The sequence below is a fragment of the Amblyomma mixtum genome, chromosome 1, assembly GCF_055824585.1.
Source record: "Amblyomma mixtum isolate Tamu chromosome 1, ASM5582458v1, whole genome shotgun sequence".
In the NCBI taxonomy this organism is placed as follows: Eukaryota; Metazoa; Arthropoda; class Arachnida; order Ixodida; family Ixodidae; genus Amblyomma; species Amblyomma mixtum.
In genome coordinates, this window is record NC_143012.1 from 66,934,719 (window position 1) to 66,949,649 (window position 14,931).

Genomic DNA, 14,931 nt, shown 5'->3' on the forward strand with positions numbered 1-14,931 from the left:
TGCTGCCGGGCACAGAAATGTATTGGTGAGAAGGCGGAGAAGGAGCCGCGCGTCCGCCTTTTTCAGGCCTTTACATGGGCCAGGGTAAAGGCGATGAATGTCTTGATAATAGGTTGTAATATCTTTGAAGATATAGATCGGATTAGGATCGGGTTCCTGATCGGGTGGGGAGGAGAAAACAGCCCAGTGAGAGAGCGCGCGGGCGGCTGCGTCTGTTGCCTCGTTTCCTGCCAACCACTGATGAGCAGGGACCCATATAAGGTAACGGTGTGGGGGGTCCGTATCCCGAAGGCAATTTTGATAGATTCGAAAGGCTAGGAAGGGAGTGTAGAATTGTTCGACGTTCCGACAGGCCCCTCGCGAGTCGGTGATTATGTATTTTGAATCGGAATGTGAGGCCGCGAGAGCAATCAAGACCTCTTCTGCTTGTGTTGCACTACGGGCTCTGAAGGTGAGGCCGTTAACTGTGTTGCTGTTGTGAACTACCGCGACCGTGTACCATCCCCCGTGGTGAGGACCGGAGGCGTCCACGTAGTATACACCTTTCTAGCCATAATGTCGGGCTAGCGCTTCCGCTCGTGCCAGGCGCCGCCCGTTATGGTCTTCGTGTGACATGTTGGCTAGAAGAGGCCGCACGTGGAGGGCACGTCTCCACAGTTCTGGGATGTGAAACCTGTCTTCCATGGGAGTGGAGTGTTGGATATGGAGACGAGCAAGAAGGCGGCGACCCGACTCCGTTAGCGAGAAGCGCGTGTACTGGTTTGTAAGGTGCGCCTCCCGGAGCTCCCGGAAAGTATTCACCACCCCAAGGGCCATAAGCCGGCGGTTTGTAGTAGTGACGGGGAGGTCAAGGGCACGCTTAATAATTGCGAAGGATGACCTCAAGCGCATCCTCCCCTTGTTTCCATAGGTGGCGATGAGTCTAATAGAGAATTCGACTGGTTACAAAGGCGTTTGCAAGCCGCAAGGCACACTTATTTCGTAACCCCCCGCGTTTGTTGCAAACCCGGTGGACTATGCGGCCCACTTGGCCCCCACCTCACGGAGTTTGGCAAATGTAGTGTCTGGCCGTCTTTGTGGATGTAGAGTCCGAGTGCCCGTATCTCAACACTTTCGCGTATGGGACCACTCCCAAGAGAAAGAGATATTTTAGTTGTGCACTTTTGTGAGTGGCGGAGGTGCACAAATTCAGATTTTTAAGGGGAACATTGAAGACCGCAGCGGCGGGCGTAGCGGTCCACTATCGTCGCCGCTGTTTGCAGGCTGGTTTCAATGTCACCTGTGCTGCCCTGCGTGGCCCACAGAGTGATGTCATCAGCGTACAGGGCGTGCTGCACGCCGGCGGCACCACTCAGCTGCGCCGGCAGGTGCATCATGGCCAGATTGAAGAGCAGCGGGGAAAGTACCGCGCCTTGGGGGGGGGGGGGGGGGGGGGGGGGGGGTTCTCCGCGTGCCGAGTAGATAAGGATCATGCTCTCTATCTTGAATTCGGATGTGGGATTGACGATCTATTAAAAATTGGCTTATGTACCGGAATGTGTTGAGGCAACAGTGGGTCACGCTAATGTTAGTGAGTATGATCTCGTGTGTTATATTGTAAAATGCCCTTTTAAGATCCAAGGCGAGTACAACCCGGTCATTATGGGGGCATTCGAGGGGGTCTAGGACTTCCCGATTAAGTTGCAGGAGGACATCCTGTTCGGATCTGTGTGGACGGATTCCGAACATGGTGCTCGCAAAGATATGTTTGCTTTTAATATATCCAGGTAACCGATCCCGCACCATCGTCTCCATTAGTTTGCCCACACATGAGGTGACAGGGATGGGGCGGAGGTTATCTGTGTCAATTGGTTTTCCTGCTTTAGGAATAAACGTGACCAGAGCCGTTTACAAATCGATTGGCAAGGGGGTGTCCCAGCGCCAAATTACGTTTCGCCTTCGTCGTGTGGGAAAAAAACGGCGCTGCTGCAGCGGAACGCCGACTTGCCACGAAAAACACGTTGGGTCAACGCCTGGATTACCCGCGGAAACAGCGTCCGTCTGCCAGGAAGTCTTCAGCGAGCGTCTCCGCTATATGAGGTGCGAACGCACGTTGGAACGCATGAAATGCGCGGGAACGCCGCTCGAGGACATTCCAGCTTCTGCGCGACGTGGTTGGCATATTTCTCCCTCTCCCAACACGTGACGGGGGCGTGTTCCCTAAGGAGAGAGTGTGTGATGGGTGTGACAGTGAACTTCCTTCCTCGGCAGGCCCGGCCCCCATATAGGGAACCTAGGGAAAGAAAACGCTTTACAAACTCTGCAGCGAGTACGGCCGAGGGGCGGGTCTCACCTTCAGGCGTTTCACCATTGAGCGTCCCGCCACAAGCTCCTTTGTACATAATGTAAATTTAGTTGTATAATGTTTTCCTCGTCTTTCCCGCATCCTCGTCTCCGACCTCCCTCATTCCCTCTCCGGCCCGACCGTGCTACCTGATCATTAACGTGCAGTGCTCTACAAGCCGCATGTGCACCTTCTGGTGGAAACGATTATGCAATAAATTTTAAGGCAGAAGCCTTTAATGCCTCATCGTTGTAAGCAGGAGTTGTCGACAGAAATGTCACGCTTTTCAATTGGTCAAAACGGTCGTCAAGTCAAAGTGCGCGAATTTCAAACGGGGCCAATTGTACTTTGTCTAGTAACCATGCAACCAATTAAAGGGATCGTATAATGCTCCAAATAAGTGGGAATGGGTTTAGTTAATTGCTTAATTTACCCAATCAGCCTAATTAACCTTGCTAATCAGGCCAGGCAAACAAATAAAACCGAGTAGGAAATTAGTCGAGTTCGGGAATCGAACCCCGGTCTCCGGAGTGCGAGACGAGCATGCTACCACTCCGCCATGCCAGCTCGAAGGTTTGGAATGAACAAAGGCGCGTCTAATGAATAGGGTGTCTTCGTTCACTCCCATCTTCCTCCCTGCCCGTTACGGCAAGGTTCAGGTGTCCACCGAGATATGCGAGACAGATACATTTCCTTTCCTCAAAAACCAATTTACCAACGAGCAAGTAGAACCGAACGGGCGATGGCGTTCTGTGTACTCCCTGGCAGCGTTGCAAGACGCTGTCGCGTTCCACGAGGCGAAGCACACATCAGTGACACAAGAAGCAACACTGCGCTTAAGGCTTTCGCCTCACCGCACTTTAGGTCAACTAAGTGCCCCCTGAATTTTTTAGAGTAATTTACAGCACTCTTGGGAAGAACAATCCCCGGCACTTTTGAGGTTTTCGCGAGTTCTCGCTTACGTGTCCCTCATAATGCTTACGCAGTTTGCAACGACTTAAAACGTGCATGTCTAGCGGCATGCGTGTAACTATTGGGGGTCACGCCTGATGTAAGGGGGTAGAGAAGCTGCGAAATTTGAGTATAACGTACCTTGCGGTCGCTCTTGGCCGTAACGAGCTTTTTTCGGCTCGCGTGAGGGCCAGGAGTTCCCGCCTCGTCGCGTTCGTCGTCCCGGGGGACATCTAGAGGGGTGGGAGCGGCGCCACGCTGCAAATAAAGGTGAACCGTTTTCTTTGCTGAGTGTGGTACATTTTATTCGTGGGAAAGGACTTGGTGCTAAGAGGTCGCGGTAAGTCGTCGAGAGTGCACAGCCCTCGACGGCTTTGTCAGCCCACTCCACCGCCAGAACTTGCGTTCTGGGGTCAGAGCTAGCCAGCACGGTCTCCCACCACTAGAGAGAAGGAGCGGTAACCAGATCACCCGGAGGTGGCTCTATTTTTCAGTCCCATAGGATATGATTGTAGTTGGCTCGTTGGCCGCAGTGTTTATAGTTCAGTTTGTTGAGATCAGGATAAATGAACGCGAGGAATAATGGGGTGCGTATCGATGTCGTCTGTAGACGACGCCACGTAACCTCTTCTTTAGTCAGGTTTTTGTGCGGAGGGGGGGGGGGAGTTCTCCTCTCTCGTTTAAAATGATTGGTTGGAGCATAATATGTGATCACGGAATCCTTCGTGTAATTCAAGGAGCCAGACTCAGAACCCTGGAGGATACCGAAAACATTTCACTTGTCTCAATCTTACCTCAATACTAAAAAGTTATTCCCAAATAGAGTCAGAAAAAGAGCGAAATGAATCATATTCTTAGAAAACATGCCGGCGTTCATGAAATTGGTCCTCCTTTTGGAGTAGCCATTTCAGGAATCTGAGCCTAATTTGCCGGAATGTATAGTTTACGGAGGTTTAACGTCTCAAAGCGACTCAGGCTATGAGGGATGCCGTAGTGAAGGGCTCCGGAAATTTTGACCACCGGCGTTTCTTTAACGTGCACTGACATCGCACAGTACACGGGCCTCTAGAATTTTGCCTCCATCGAAATTCGTCCGCCGTGGCCGGGATTGAACCTGTGTCTTTCGAAACATCAGTAGAGCGCCACGACCACTCAGCAACAGCGGCGGCAATTTGCCAGAATTTAACCTCATTCAGATTTCATAGCTTTCAACAAAACGCGTATAGTGAAGAATCGCGTGTCAAACTGTTAGACTCGGTGACGCTGTATATGGAAGAAAAATCGGTGAGTTACTCGCACAAGGTTCCTAGCACTAGGTGCGATACTAGGCCCCAATCTAAAGTAGGGCGAATTGCGGAGGAATTTCCAGATGAGGTGGGAAGCAGATATGAAGTACTCCCACGGGCCTGATATCGTCTACCGCACCGAGTAAGTGGCCGGTTGTGTAGACAAGAAGCAAAAACTATAATGCTGCTGTTTTCACGTCCTACAGCGGAGCTGACGTCAGGAACCGAAACAGAGACCGACGTAAGTGAATAACGAGTGCTAGACACTTACCAGAATGTTTAGCCATCCACCAATGAGTTGCGGCTCTGGTTTCTCGTCGCCATCTTCCTCGTCGCCTTCGCCCTTGGGTGTAGCAGGGGACGCGTCCGAGTGCTTCTGAGGTGATACGGGAGAGCTGCCTTTCTTTCCCTGGGAAGAAGGTTTTCCAACAGCGCTAGGTTTCGATTTCGCGCCTGACGGACCCTTTTTAGGGCCTTCTCCCTTTTCGTTAGGTTTGCTTACCTTGCCGGCGGTCTTAGCAGGGCTATCAGGCGCCGGGGATTTCCTGTCTTCGCCTCGCCTCGGCTGCCCTTTTTTGCTGGCAGCCGACACGTCACGGTCCGAGTGGATGCTGTTCTGACTCTGGTCCCTTTCGAGTCCCCGTTTCTTCTTCTGGTCGACAGGAGCGCTGCGGCCGGACTTGTAGGAGGAAGACTTAGCCAGGTTTCGTCGCGCTACAGGCTCCGCATCGGCGTCCTCGTTGGACGGCCTCCGTGACTTGTCCGGCTCGTCTGTGCCGGGTGAGACGGCGTTCTCAGGCCTTGAAAAGTTCGGCGAGGGCGAAGTCTGTTCCTCGCCGTCACGACGCGTCCGTTCCACGCTGCCTGCTTCGCTGCCAGAGCGCGACTGCTCCCGTTCCTCCTTTCGGTCGTAGCTGCGTGCCCTCGAGGGAGCCGTCGGACGTTCACGGCGGCCCCTTGCTTCGACGCTTTCATCTTCCTGTCGACCACGCCTCTCCCGCTTCTCCATGACCTCCGGGGCTCGACCTCGGGCAGTTCCTTGGCGGATGGACTTTAGTAGAAGGCCTAGAAGAAGGCCTAGCAAAAATCCTGGGCGAGTTCGGATGCAGCGACCCTCTGGGGCTTGTCCTCAGGCAGTTCTTCGGCGGATGGACCTTGCCTCCCAGCTGAATAGTAGGCCCAGCAGATATCCTGGGCAAGTTCGGATGCAGCGACCCTGCTGGGCTTGTCCTCAGGCAGTTCTTCAGTGGATGGACTTTGCCTCCCAGATGAGTAGTAGGCCTAGCAGAAATTCTGGGACAGTGCGGATGCAGCGACCAGTCTCGCGGGGGAACGCCTCCTTCTGCGTGCCCCTCGAGCAAGATGTGGCTCTTCATCTTCTTCGCCCGATGTGGAGGACTGGCACGAGATATTAGACGTATCAGTAAAATGCAGCCGTGCGTGGACCTAGTGACGCTAGAATGTAGTTTTCACATACAAGGGGGTGCTGAATAGGGCAAGCTGGATTCCCGTCATAGTCAGAGTTGAGAGCAAACAGACGATAATAAAAGAAAAGGCAATGCTCACTAACGCGTTTTCAGAACTAGTTTATAGTGTTTACGTTTTGGAACGCCTGCGCCGCTCATTTCGAGCCGACTGCAGTGTTATACCGCGTCACTATTTCTTTGCCTTCGTACTCTGATAAACGGCGGCCACGTATCTGGCAATGACTGTCCTCCGTCGTCTGCCGAGCTACGGCGCAAAATGAATTGTGAGCTCTAGGCCACAGAGTTTCTGAATATAACCGATAAGGAAAAGAGGCGTCACTATCTGGCGAGTTTCTTGAAGAGAACGCAATGAACCACAGTAATGACAGGTAGTGGACACCACGTATTAGGGCGAAAGCCTTTAATGCCTCATACTGTCGTTAGCAGCCGTGTCGGCAGCCGTGTCCACAGCAGTGTCGACAGCCCTGTCGGCAGATGTGTCCGCGTTTTGACTGGTGTCCACGGAGATATGCGAGACAGTTACTGCTTAATTTCCTGAGCTCAAATACAATTTTCAGTTTCTTCATTACGGCCCCTTTTCTTTCACTCCCACGTCCTACCTTCCTGTGCGGTCCGTATCGGGTGTCCACCGAGATGACAGAGAATAACTGCGCCATTTCCTTTCCTCAAAAAGCGTTGCGTTCAAAGGGCAAGGCATCGCGCCGAACGGGTGGTGGCGTTCCTTCCTTCTTCTACGGTGAGTTTCGGGTGTCCACCGAGATGACAGAGAATTAATGCGCCATTTCCTTTCCTCAAAAAGCATTGCGTTCAAAGGGCAACGCTTCGCGCCGGACGGGTGGTGGCGTTCCTCCCTTCTTGTACGGTGCGGTTCGGGTGTCCACCGAGATGACAGAGAATTACTGCTGCTTTTCTTTTGCTCAAAAAGCGTTGCGTTCGAAGGGCGAGGCATCGCGCCGAACGGATAGCCTGGCCGTATCTCTTGCCAGGCGTTACACATTCTCCTTTTTACTGCACCCTCTTCCAACTCTCGCTTACTTCTTTGGGCCCCAGCCCACGAGTCGCTCAGCGGAAACGTCCAGGCGCACACTCTTGCCGTGTTTCCAACAAGCGGGGTGGTCTGCGGGGCAGGGACGCGCTACGGCTCGCCTATGCCTTCGTGACCAGCCGGATCCTCTACGCCGTGCCGTACCTACGCACCACCAAACAACAAGACGAGCGCATTGACGCCATCATCAGGAAGGCAACAAAGCGAGCACTGGACCTCCCGGTGGCTACCTCCAACGCCAAACTGAAGGCGTTGGGAGTGGTAAACTCCTATCAGGAGTTGCGGGAGGCCCACCTCGTGAACCAATATACGCGGCTATCGCAGACGGTGCCTGGGCGCCGCCTACTAAACCGCTTACACATCCAACACACATGCATACCAGAGGGGACGGAGAACTCCCGGTGCTGTGGCGCCACATGCTCTTGGTCTCTCCGCTCCCGCGTAACATGGACATGGCTTCACATGAAGGCAGACGACAAGCGCGGGTTCGCACGCTTGAGAGGCAATATGGCTATAAAGAGGGCGTCTATTACGTGGACAACACATGGCCGTCGCCCGCGGGATTCTTCACGGCTGCCGTAGTCCACCGGGGAATGAATGTCGATGGGCTATCTTTTCGGGCCCCAAATTCAACACGAGCGGAGGAAGTCGCAATAGCTCTCGCTGCCGCCGATCCAAAATCGAAAACGGTTATCACAGACTCTCGCCGGGCCTGTGAACATTATCTTGCAGGCGAAATATCACCTCTGGCCTCGCAAATTCTAAGACGCGCTCTCGCCGATCCAACTCGCACAAAAGTGATCTGGGCTCCTGGCCACCAGGGTCTACGAGGCAATGAGGCCGCTGATGCGGCCGCCCGAGCGCTCACACACCGGGCTCCTCATCCTAGCTCTCATGGCTCAGAAGCTCATAAACCGCTTCTGCGGTTCCGCGAAATCCTAATTTATTATTGCGACAACCACCGTCTCTACCCGGCACCTGCCAAGGGGCTGAGTAAGGCGGAGGAGCGAACTCTGCGGCGCCTGCAGACAGGAACCCTTCTCTGTCCTGCAATAGCAAAACACTTCGATCCGAACACAGATGAACGCTGCCCGCACTGTGGAGAGATCTGCGATATTTTTCACATGGTGTGGGCATGTACTCAGAATCCTCACCTTCCCCCCTCCCCCACCCCCACCCGAGAGGCATGGGAGACTGCCCTCCTCAACTGCTCCACACTGGAGTCCCAAAGGGCTCTGGTCAAGCGGGCGCGATACGGGGCCTCGTCATGCGGTGTCCCGGACTAAGGATACCGACCATGCAGCCGGGTTATTTATTTATTTATTTATTTATTTATTTATTTATTTATTTTTTAACCCTCAAGCTCTCTTTGATTAAAGTTTTTCACCACCACCACCCGAGATCTCAGCTGCCGAGCAGAGTGTATGATCGGCCTCCCTGCTTCCTCTGACACTAATATCTCACGCGCTTCTCTACTCACCACTTACACGGACATACTACAGCACTACCGGCTCGAAAGATGTCTCTATCCTTCCGCACACCGTGATCTAACAAGACGCGAGGCCGTCCAATGGCGCCAACTACAAACTGGCAGTTTTCCATACCCCCTCTTATACAGCAAGATCTTTCCGCAACAGATAGACCCCATGTGCAAACACTGATCAACCCCAGCCACTCTCATACACATGGTGTGGACTTGTACACATTACAACAGAAACAACCCGAACACCCCAGAGACGTGGGAGTCTCTCCTACGTACTTCCTAGCCGGCAGATCAACGCCGGCTTATCCAGCGCGCGGTGGAGGCCTCGACATCCCAAGGGATCCCCGCCGACCTCCTCTAAGCCAGCGCAACCGGTCCTTAGACTGGTCCCCTGTTTTGGGAAGGAAGGAAGGAAGGAAAAACTTTATTTTACTCTAGTCCTTTTTCCTGCGGTTTGGGAGCATCTTCAGAGACGTTTTCTCCTTGATTTTACCCCCAGGAGTCTTCTCTGTCGAAGTCGTCCGCCTCTAATCAGTGGTCGGTTGCCCTCAGTCCAGGGCTCCGCTGGCCACTGCCGCCCGTTGAGCTCGCTGTACCAGACCTTCTTGGTCTTCACAGCGGTCGCTGGACAGCAGAGTCTCCCACTGCTCCGCACTCGGGTTTTGTATTTTGGGGACCACGTCTATCTTTTGGCAGGCCCATTTGATGTGATAGAGAGTAGGTTTTCCGTCGCACCAGGGACATTTGTCCGCGTATATGGTGGGGTGCATTTTGTTTAGTATATGTAGGTTTGGGAAAGAGCCTGTTTGTAATTGTCTCCAAGTGACAGCTTCCTCTCTGCTGAGAGATTTGTGCGGTGGGGGATACCGCAATCTTCTGCCTCTGTAGTTTTGTAGTATGGCCGAGTAATCCCTGGGTGCTGGCGCGAGTTCCGCGGGCTCATCGGATGCTCGGAAAGTAATGTATCCTCGAGCTATCCTGTCGGCCTCTTGGTTCCCTGCCACCCCCGTGTGCCCCGGTACCCACACAATTTTGTGTGGGATCTTGTCGCTTTGTTCTTCCTGGTTTTTAATTCTGTCGCTCGCTGCGAGGAGTATACGGAGCGCGTGACGACCTATCCTGCCATTCATGTAATTTCGGCAGGCTGTTTGAGAGTCGGTGAGTATTGTTAGCGACCGCCCGGTTCTATAGCCCTCCGCCACCGCTAGAGCAACGGCTACTTCCTCGGACTCTGCAGCTGTGCAGCCTCGGAGAGACGCGCTGGTCATATCGCGTAAAGACGAATCGACCACCGTCGCTACAGCGATTTTGGTGTCTCCTCCTCTCCAAGACGCGTCTGCATACACGGTCGTGGCTTGAGGAGCGTATGTTCTTTCGATGAAGTCGGCCCTCGCTTCTCTTCTGCCTCGATGGAGGTTGGGATCCATGTTTTTTGGTATTGGCGCTACCTTGAGAGTCTTGCGAAGCTCGTCGGGGATCGTTGCCGTCCTCGTCATTTCTCGCATCTGCTCGCGGTATCCGAGCCTCTGCAGGAGCGCTCTTCCAGTCGTTGTCTGCAACAGCCTGAGTTTTTGCGACTCAAGCTGCGCCTCTCGTAGCTCCTCAAAGGTGTTATGTAATCCCAGGGCCATGAGTTTTTCGGTTGACGTGTTGCGCGGAAGTCGGAGCGCTGTCTTATACGCTTTGCGTAGCAGGGCATCCGCTTGTTGTATTTCGTTTTTGTTGAGGCACTGGTAGGGTAGGCTGTACGTGATTCTACTAACTACAAGGCTTCTGACTAGTTTGAGTGTGTCCTCTTCACGCATGCCATGTCGCCTGTTGGTGATGCGGGTGATCATGCGTGAGACTTGTAGTGTTGTTGCTTTGAGCAGGGTAAAAGTGTGAGTACTGCGCTGGTTGGATTGAACCCACATGCCTAAAATTCTTATTGTTGTCTTTTCGGGTATGGGTGTCCCGTCAAGGTAGACGTTGAGTTTTAGGTCCTCGTTGGTTGGGACGGTCCGGTTTTGCTTGCCTCTCCAGACTCTCAGCAGTTCCGATTTCTCGGTCGAGCATGCGAGTCCTCTTGTTGTTGTTGTAGCCTAAGACAGAATGGCACATACCCACTCTGGGGGATCGGCCAAGAATCGGGTGGAAAAGGTTGGTATTCACCTGTACGTAGTAAAGGCAAAAGGAAAGCACACGGGAGAGGAACACCGGGGGAGTCTACCACAAGAAGGGCACGGAGAAAAAAAAAATCAACAAAACTGAAAACAAATAATAAGAATAAGAATAATCATAATATATATATATATATATATATATATATATATATATATATATATATATATATATATATATATATATATATAAAGGAGATGGGATTGGAGAGAGAGAGAAAGAGAGAAAAGAGAATAATTCGAAGAAAAAAAAATGAAGCATAAAAAGAAAATACTGAAAGCGTTAGCAAGGTAGTCGATGAGATTCCAGCAAGAAATTTTGAACAGCATCACAAACAGACCTGTGGCTGAACCCAAGTGTGGTGGCACCAAATGATAGCAAGTGTGGGCTGCTCAAACTGAGGCCAAGTTGCTGTAAGGGCAACTCCAGCAGTCTTCTTCTCAAAGAGGTGAAACGACGACAATGGAGCCAAAAATGATCGATAGATTCAGGCTCACGGCAAAATGCACAGAGGGGAGATAGCGCCAAACCAGATCTGTGCAGATAGAAATTTAGAGGGGGGATGCGGCAGCGAAACCTCGTCAGAGATACTTCTAGCTGCCGAGATGGACAAATTTTCCTGCTCCATGAATATTTCAGATGCTGATATTCCACCGATGTTAAAAGTGTTGTGTCTTGCACGCTTAATAACGCTCGACGCCGGAACCTAGATGCTGTGATATACGCTGTAGCCGGGATGATGGGCAACACAGGGCCGCCTAGGGAAGCCTTTGCAAGGTTATCCGCGATCTCATTGACAGTTACGCTGCTGTGGCCGGGTACCCATATCAAGTGAACAAGGCTCAAATGCGAAGGAAGAAGCGATAAAAAAGTGCTTAAAGTGGGACAGTCAACATGCGACGCGAGGGATGAACACAAAGATAAAGAATCGGTAATGACTGCCACTGCAGAAATAGAAGGATCAAGCTTGCGCAGAGCAAGAACTACTGCCAGAAACTCAGCTTGAAAAATAGGGGTGTAATCCGGAAGGCGCAGCGAAAAGGACCAGTCTAAACTCGGACAGTAAATTCCCACCCCTGCCTTTTCGTTGCACTGAGAGGCATCGGTTGCTATTGCAATTTTTGTAGGTAGGGACCTTAAATGATCCTCTAATAGACCATTTAAAATACGGGGTGGTAAAAGTTTCGCGTTTTGAGGAAAAATGTTGTCGAAAACAATGTGGACAGAGGACCCACTGCTTAATGCTGGAAGGATGTTGTAAATCTGCACATTTAAAGGCTCAAGCAGCCTTTGCACGAACACAACCTGTGGGGTATGAAAACGAGGCCAGTGGACACCAAAAAAGGAGGTCGGCTGGCAACAGAAAATGCTTTGCGAACGGTGAAAATGGGATTCAAAAATTTTGAGGAAAGTCTGCACAGTTAGAAAGTGAAATCGGGTTAACAGAGGAGGAATGCGGGCCTCAAGGTACAGCACATTGGTAGCCACGAATTTGGGGACGCCAAGGCACATCCGAAGCACCTCCCTCTCCAAAAGGATGAGAGGACGAAGTTTGTATGAAGCCGAGCCTGAAAACAACACAGAGCCAAATTCTAAAATTGGCCTAACATACAATACGTAAATCATTAGGAGCGTATCCCTGCGCATGCCGTACCTGTGACTACATAACCTCCGTAACATGCCTGCGGCACGAGTCCCTTTTACAGCAACATGGTCAATGTGAGGCCGCCAGGTGAGTTTGTCGTCATAAATGACGCCCAGGTATTTTAGGGATTGAACTTGAGGAATTGATTGAAATTTGCATGAAAGAGAGATCACGACAGGATCCTGTAGAGGAAAAACAAGGACAGCACACTTATTAACATTTAATGAGAGGTGTAAACTGCTCAACCAGAGCTCAAGAGAACTCAAATATGATTGCAACTGATCATAGAGGGAATGTATATCAGGCGCAGCCGCAAAAAATGCTATGTCGTCCGCATAGACGTAAGTGCGAACATGGTGGTGGAGAGGAGTGGAGCTCATGAGAATATTGAACAGCACAGGCGAAAGGACAGCTCCCTGCGGAACACCTCTCGTCTGTTTGTACCTCTCGGATTTTACCCCATTATGGACGCAGAAGAATTCCCTGTTATAGAGAAACGCAGATATCCAAGCAACTAAATATTCCGGAAACTGGAGGGACTGTAACCTGTGTATTAGGATGGAATGCTCTACACTGTCATAAGCTTTAGAGACGTCGAGCGTAACCAAAGCAGCATACAGGCGTTGACGACGAGCTAGAAGAATACGACTCTCAAGATCTACATGTGCATGCCATATCGAACATCGCGGCCGGAAGCCGAGTTGACACGGGCTGAGAATAGTTCTGCGGTCCACAAAGGCAGAAACCCGCATAAGTAACACCCTTTCTATTAATTTTACCACGTTTGATGTTAGAGAAATAGGCCTAATATTTTCCAATTCATAGCCTCCGCCCTGGTTTTTAAGTAAAGGGATCACCTTGGCCAGCTTCCACTCAGAAGGGATCCAAGCGAGTTTGATAGAATAGTTGACCAGGTGTAACAAAGAGTTCGGAGACGCCTCAAATAGAATCTTGAGCATCTTTGAAGTAACACCATCAGGACCGGGAGCAGAAGCTGGTAATCTTTGAGCAACTTGAGAAAGCTCCGAAAGAGTGACTTTAGTGAAATAATTATCTGGCGTCCTGTGCGCAAACAACATGGGACGCAAAGGAAATAGAGACGAGAACCGCTTATGCAAGCCCGCGGCAATTGATTCAACCACCTCGATAGCTTCCTTTGGAGACATAACTAATGACTGTAAATCACGAGAAGGCAGGACCTGTTTCCTGGACCGTAAAAAGCCAAATAATGCCCGTCGGTTGCCTGACTTTGAAAGAAAATCAAAATGTTCAGAGTCATATTTCTCTTTCGCACGAGAAACTGTGCGTTTAAAGGTGGCTGCTATGAATTTATAATCTTTCCAGTTATTTGGGCATTGGTTATAAAGAAGCTTTTTCCATGCTGCCTTCCTCCGCCTGTAATCCCTCGTACAGTCCGCGTTCCACCAATGATTGGAGGAATTCCCATTTGAGGGCCGCACCAGGAACTCCGACTTTTTCCGGCAATCCTCTAAAGCCAGGCATATGCTTGTTGACTGGTGATCTTCGGCGATGTTAGAAACTGACGCGAGGGCAGAGCGCAACATCATCTCAAATTTGTCATAATTTACATGCGTCCGCAACGGACGAGCCGCAGGAGTTACCCGACATAAGATATCAAAACGAACCGGTATATGGTCACTTGAGGAGCCGCAATCAACAGTCGACCAATTCATTATGCCAATTCCAGGACTGGTGAATGTAAGATCTAAAACAGATTTAGACTGAGCGCAAAGGTAAGTGGCTGATCCAGAATTTGAACACGTAAGGCTGTTATCAGAAACCCAGTCCCAAAGGCGCTTCCCACATAGATTTGTGCGGTAGCCCCAAGACACATGGTGTGAATTGAAATCGCCAGCCAAGAGAAGTGGGTTTCCACAGCTAGCGAGAAGCGAATCTAGAGGTCTAGTATCCTGGACTCCATAGGGGAAATAAACATTTACTAAGGAAAATGGGGAGCACCCAGGAAGAAGAAAGTCTAATGCCAAAATCTCACAGTCAGGGGACATTAGCTGAAAAGATACCTTAGCCTTGTGGCAAAGTTTTGAAGAAACTAACGTAAGCAAACCCCCTCCTCGTGACTGGCGATCTAGACGAAATGAACGATAATTTTTAAAGTGAAAATGTTTGTCGGCTGAAAGCCACGTTTCTTGAAGAATAATGATATCCGGATTAACCTGGGAAGAAATACAGTGTAAATCTGTTTTAGCTGTAAGAATAGAGCGACAGTTCCACTGTAAAACTCGCAACGACGCTATGGTTTCGAAAGCAGAGCAGCAGCAACTGCCTGCTCTAAAATGGTGTCCTTCGGCATATTGCCAAGCTGCTTCTTCTGTGATTTGGATTGTGAACGAGAAGAAGATGAAGGAGATATCGGGGACCCGCTACGCTTTAGGACCCGCACGTCAGCCTCCATCATCTCGGAATCAGAGATAACTCCAGCGTCACTGGAAGTGCCCGAGGTAAGAACAGTGTTGGGTGCAGAAGTTTGTTCCTGGGGCTGAGATGTTGCAGATAGAGAAGAACGTACAAG

General features: G+C 51.0%; 1 protein-coding gene across 1 annotated transcript in view; it reads right to left on the reverse strand.

Annotated features, from left to right (window-relative positions):
- Nucleotides 1-5,569, reverse strand: part of LOC149366586 (uncharacterized) — a 34,376-nt gene extending 28,807 nt beyond the window's left edge. The window contains exons 1-3 of the mRNA XM_089571448.1: nucleotides 5,063-5,569; nucleotides 4,832-4,969; nucleotides 3,416-3,532 (exon numbers count right to left, since the gene is read on the reverse strand). Of these exons, the coding sequence (XP_089427574.1) occupies nucleotides 3,416-3,532; nucleotides 4,832-4,969; nucleotides 5,063-5,569 (762 nt within the window). The remainder of the gene's footprint in view (nucleotides 1-3,415; nucleotides 3,533-4,831; nucleotides 4,970-5,062) is intronic.
- Between the last annotated feature and the right edge of the window lie 9,362 nt (nucleotides 5,570-14,931).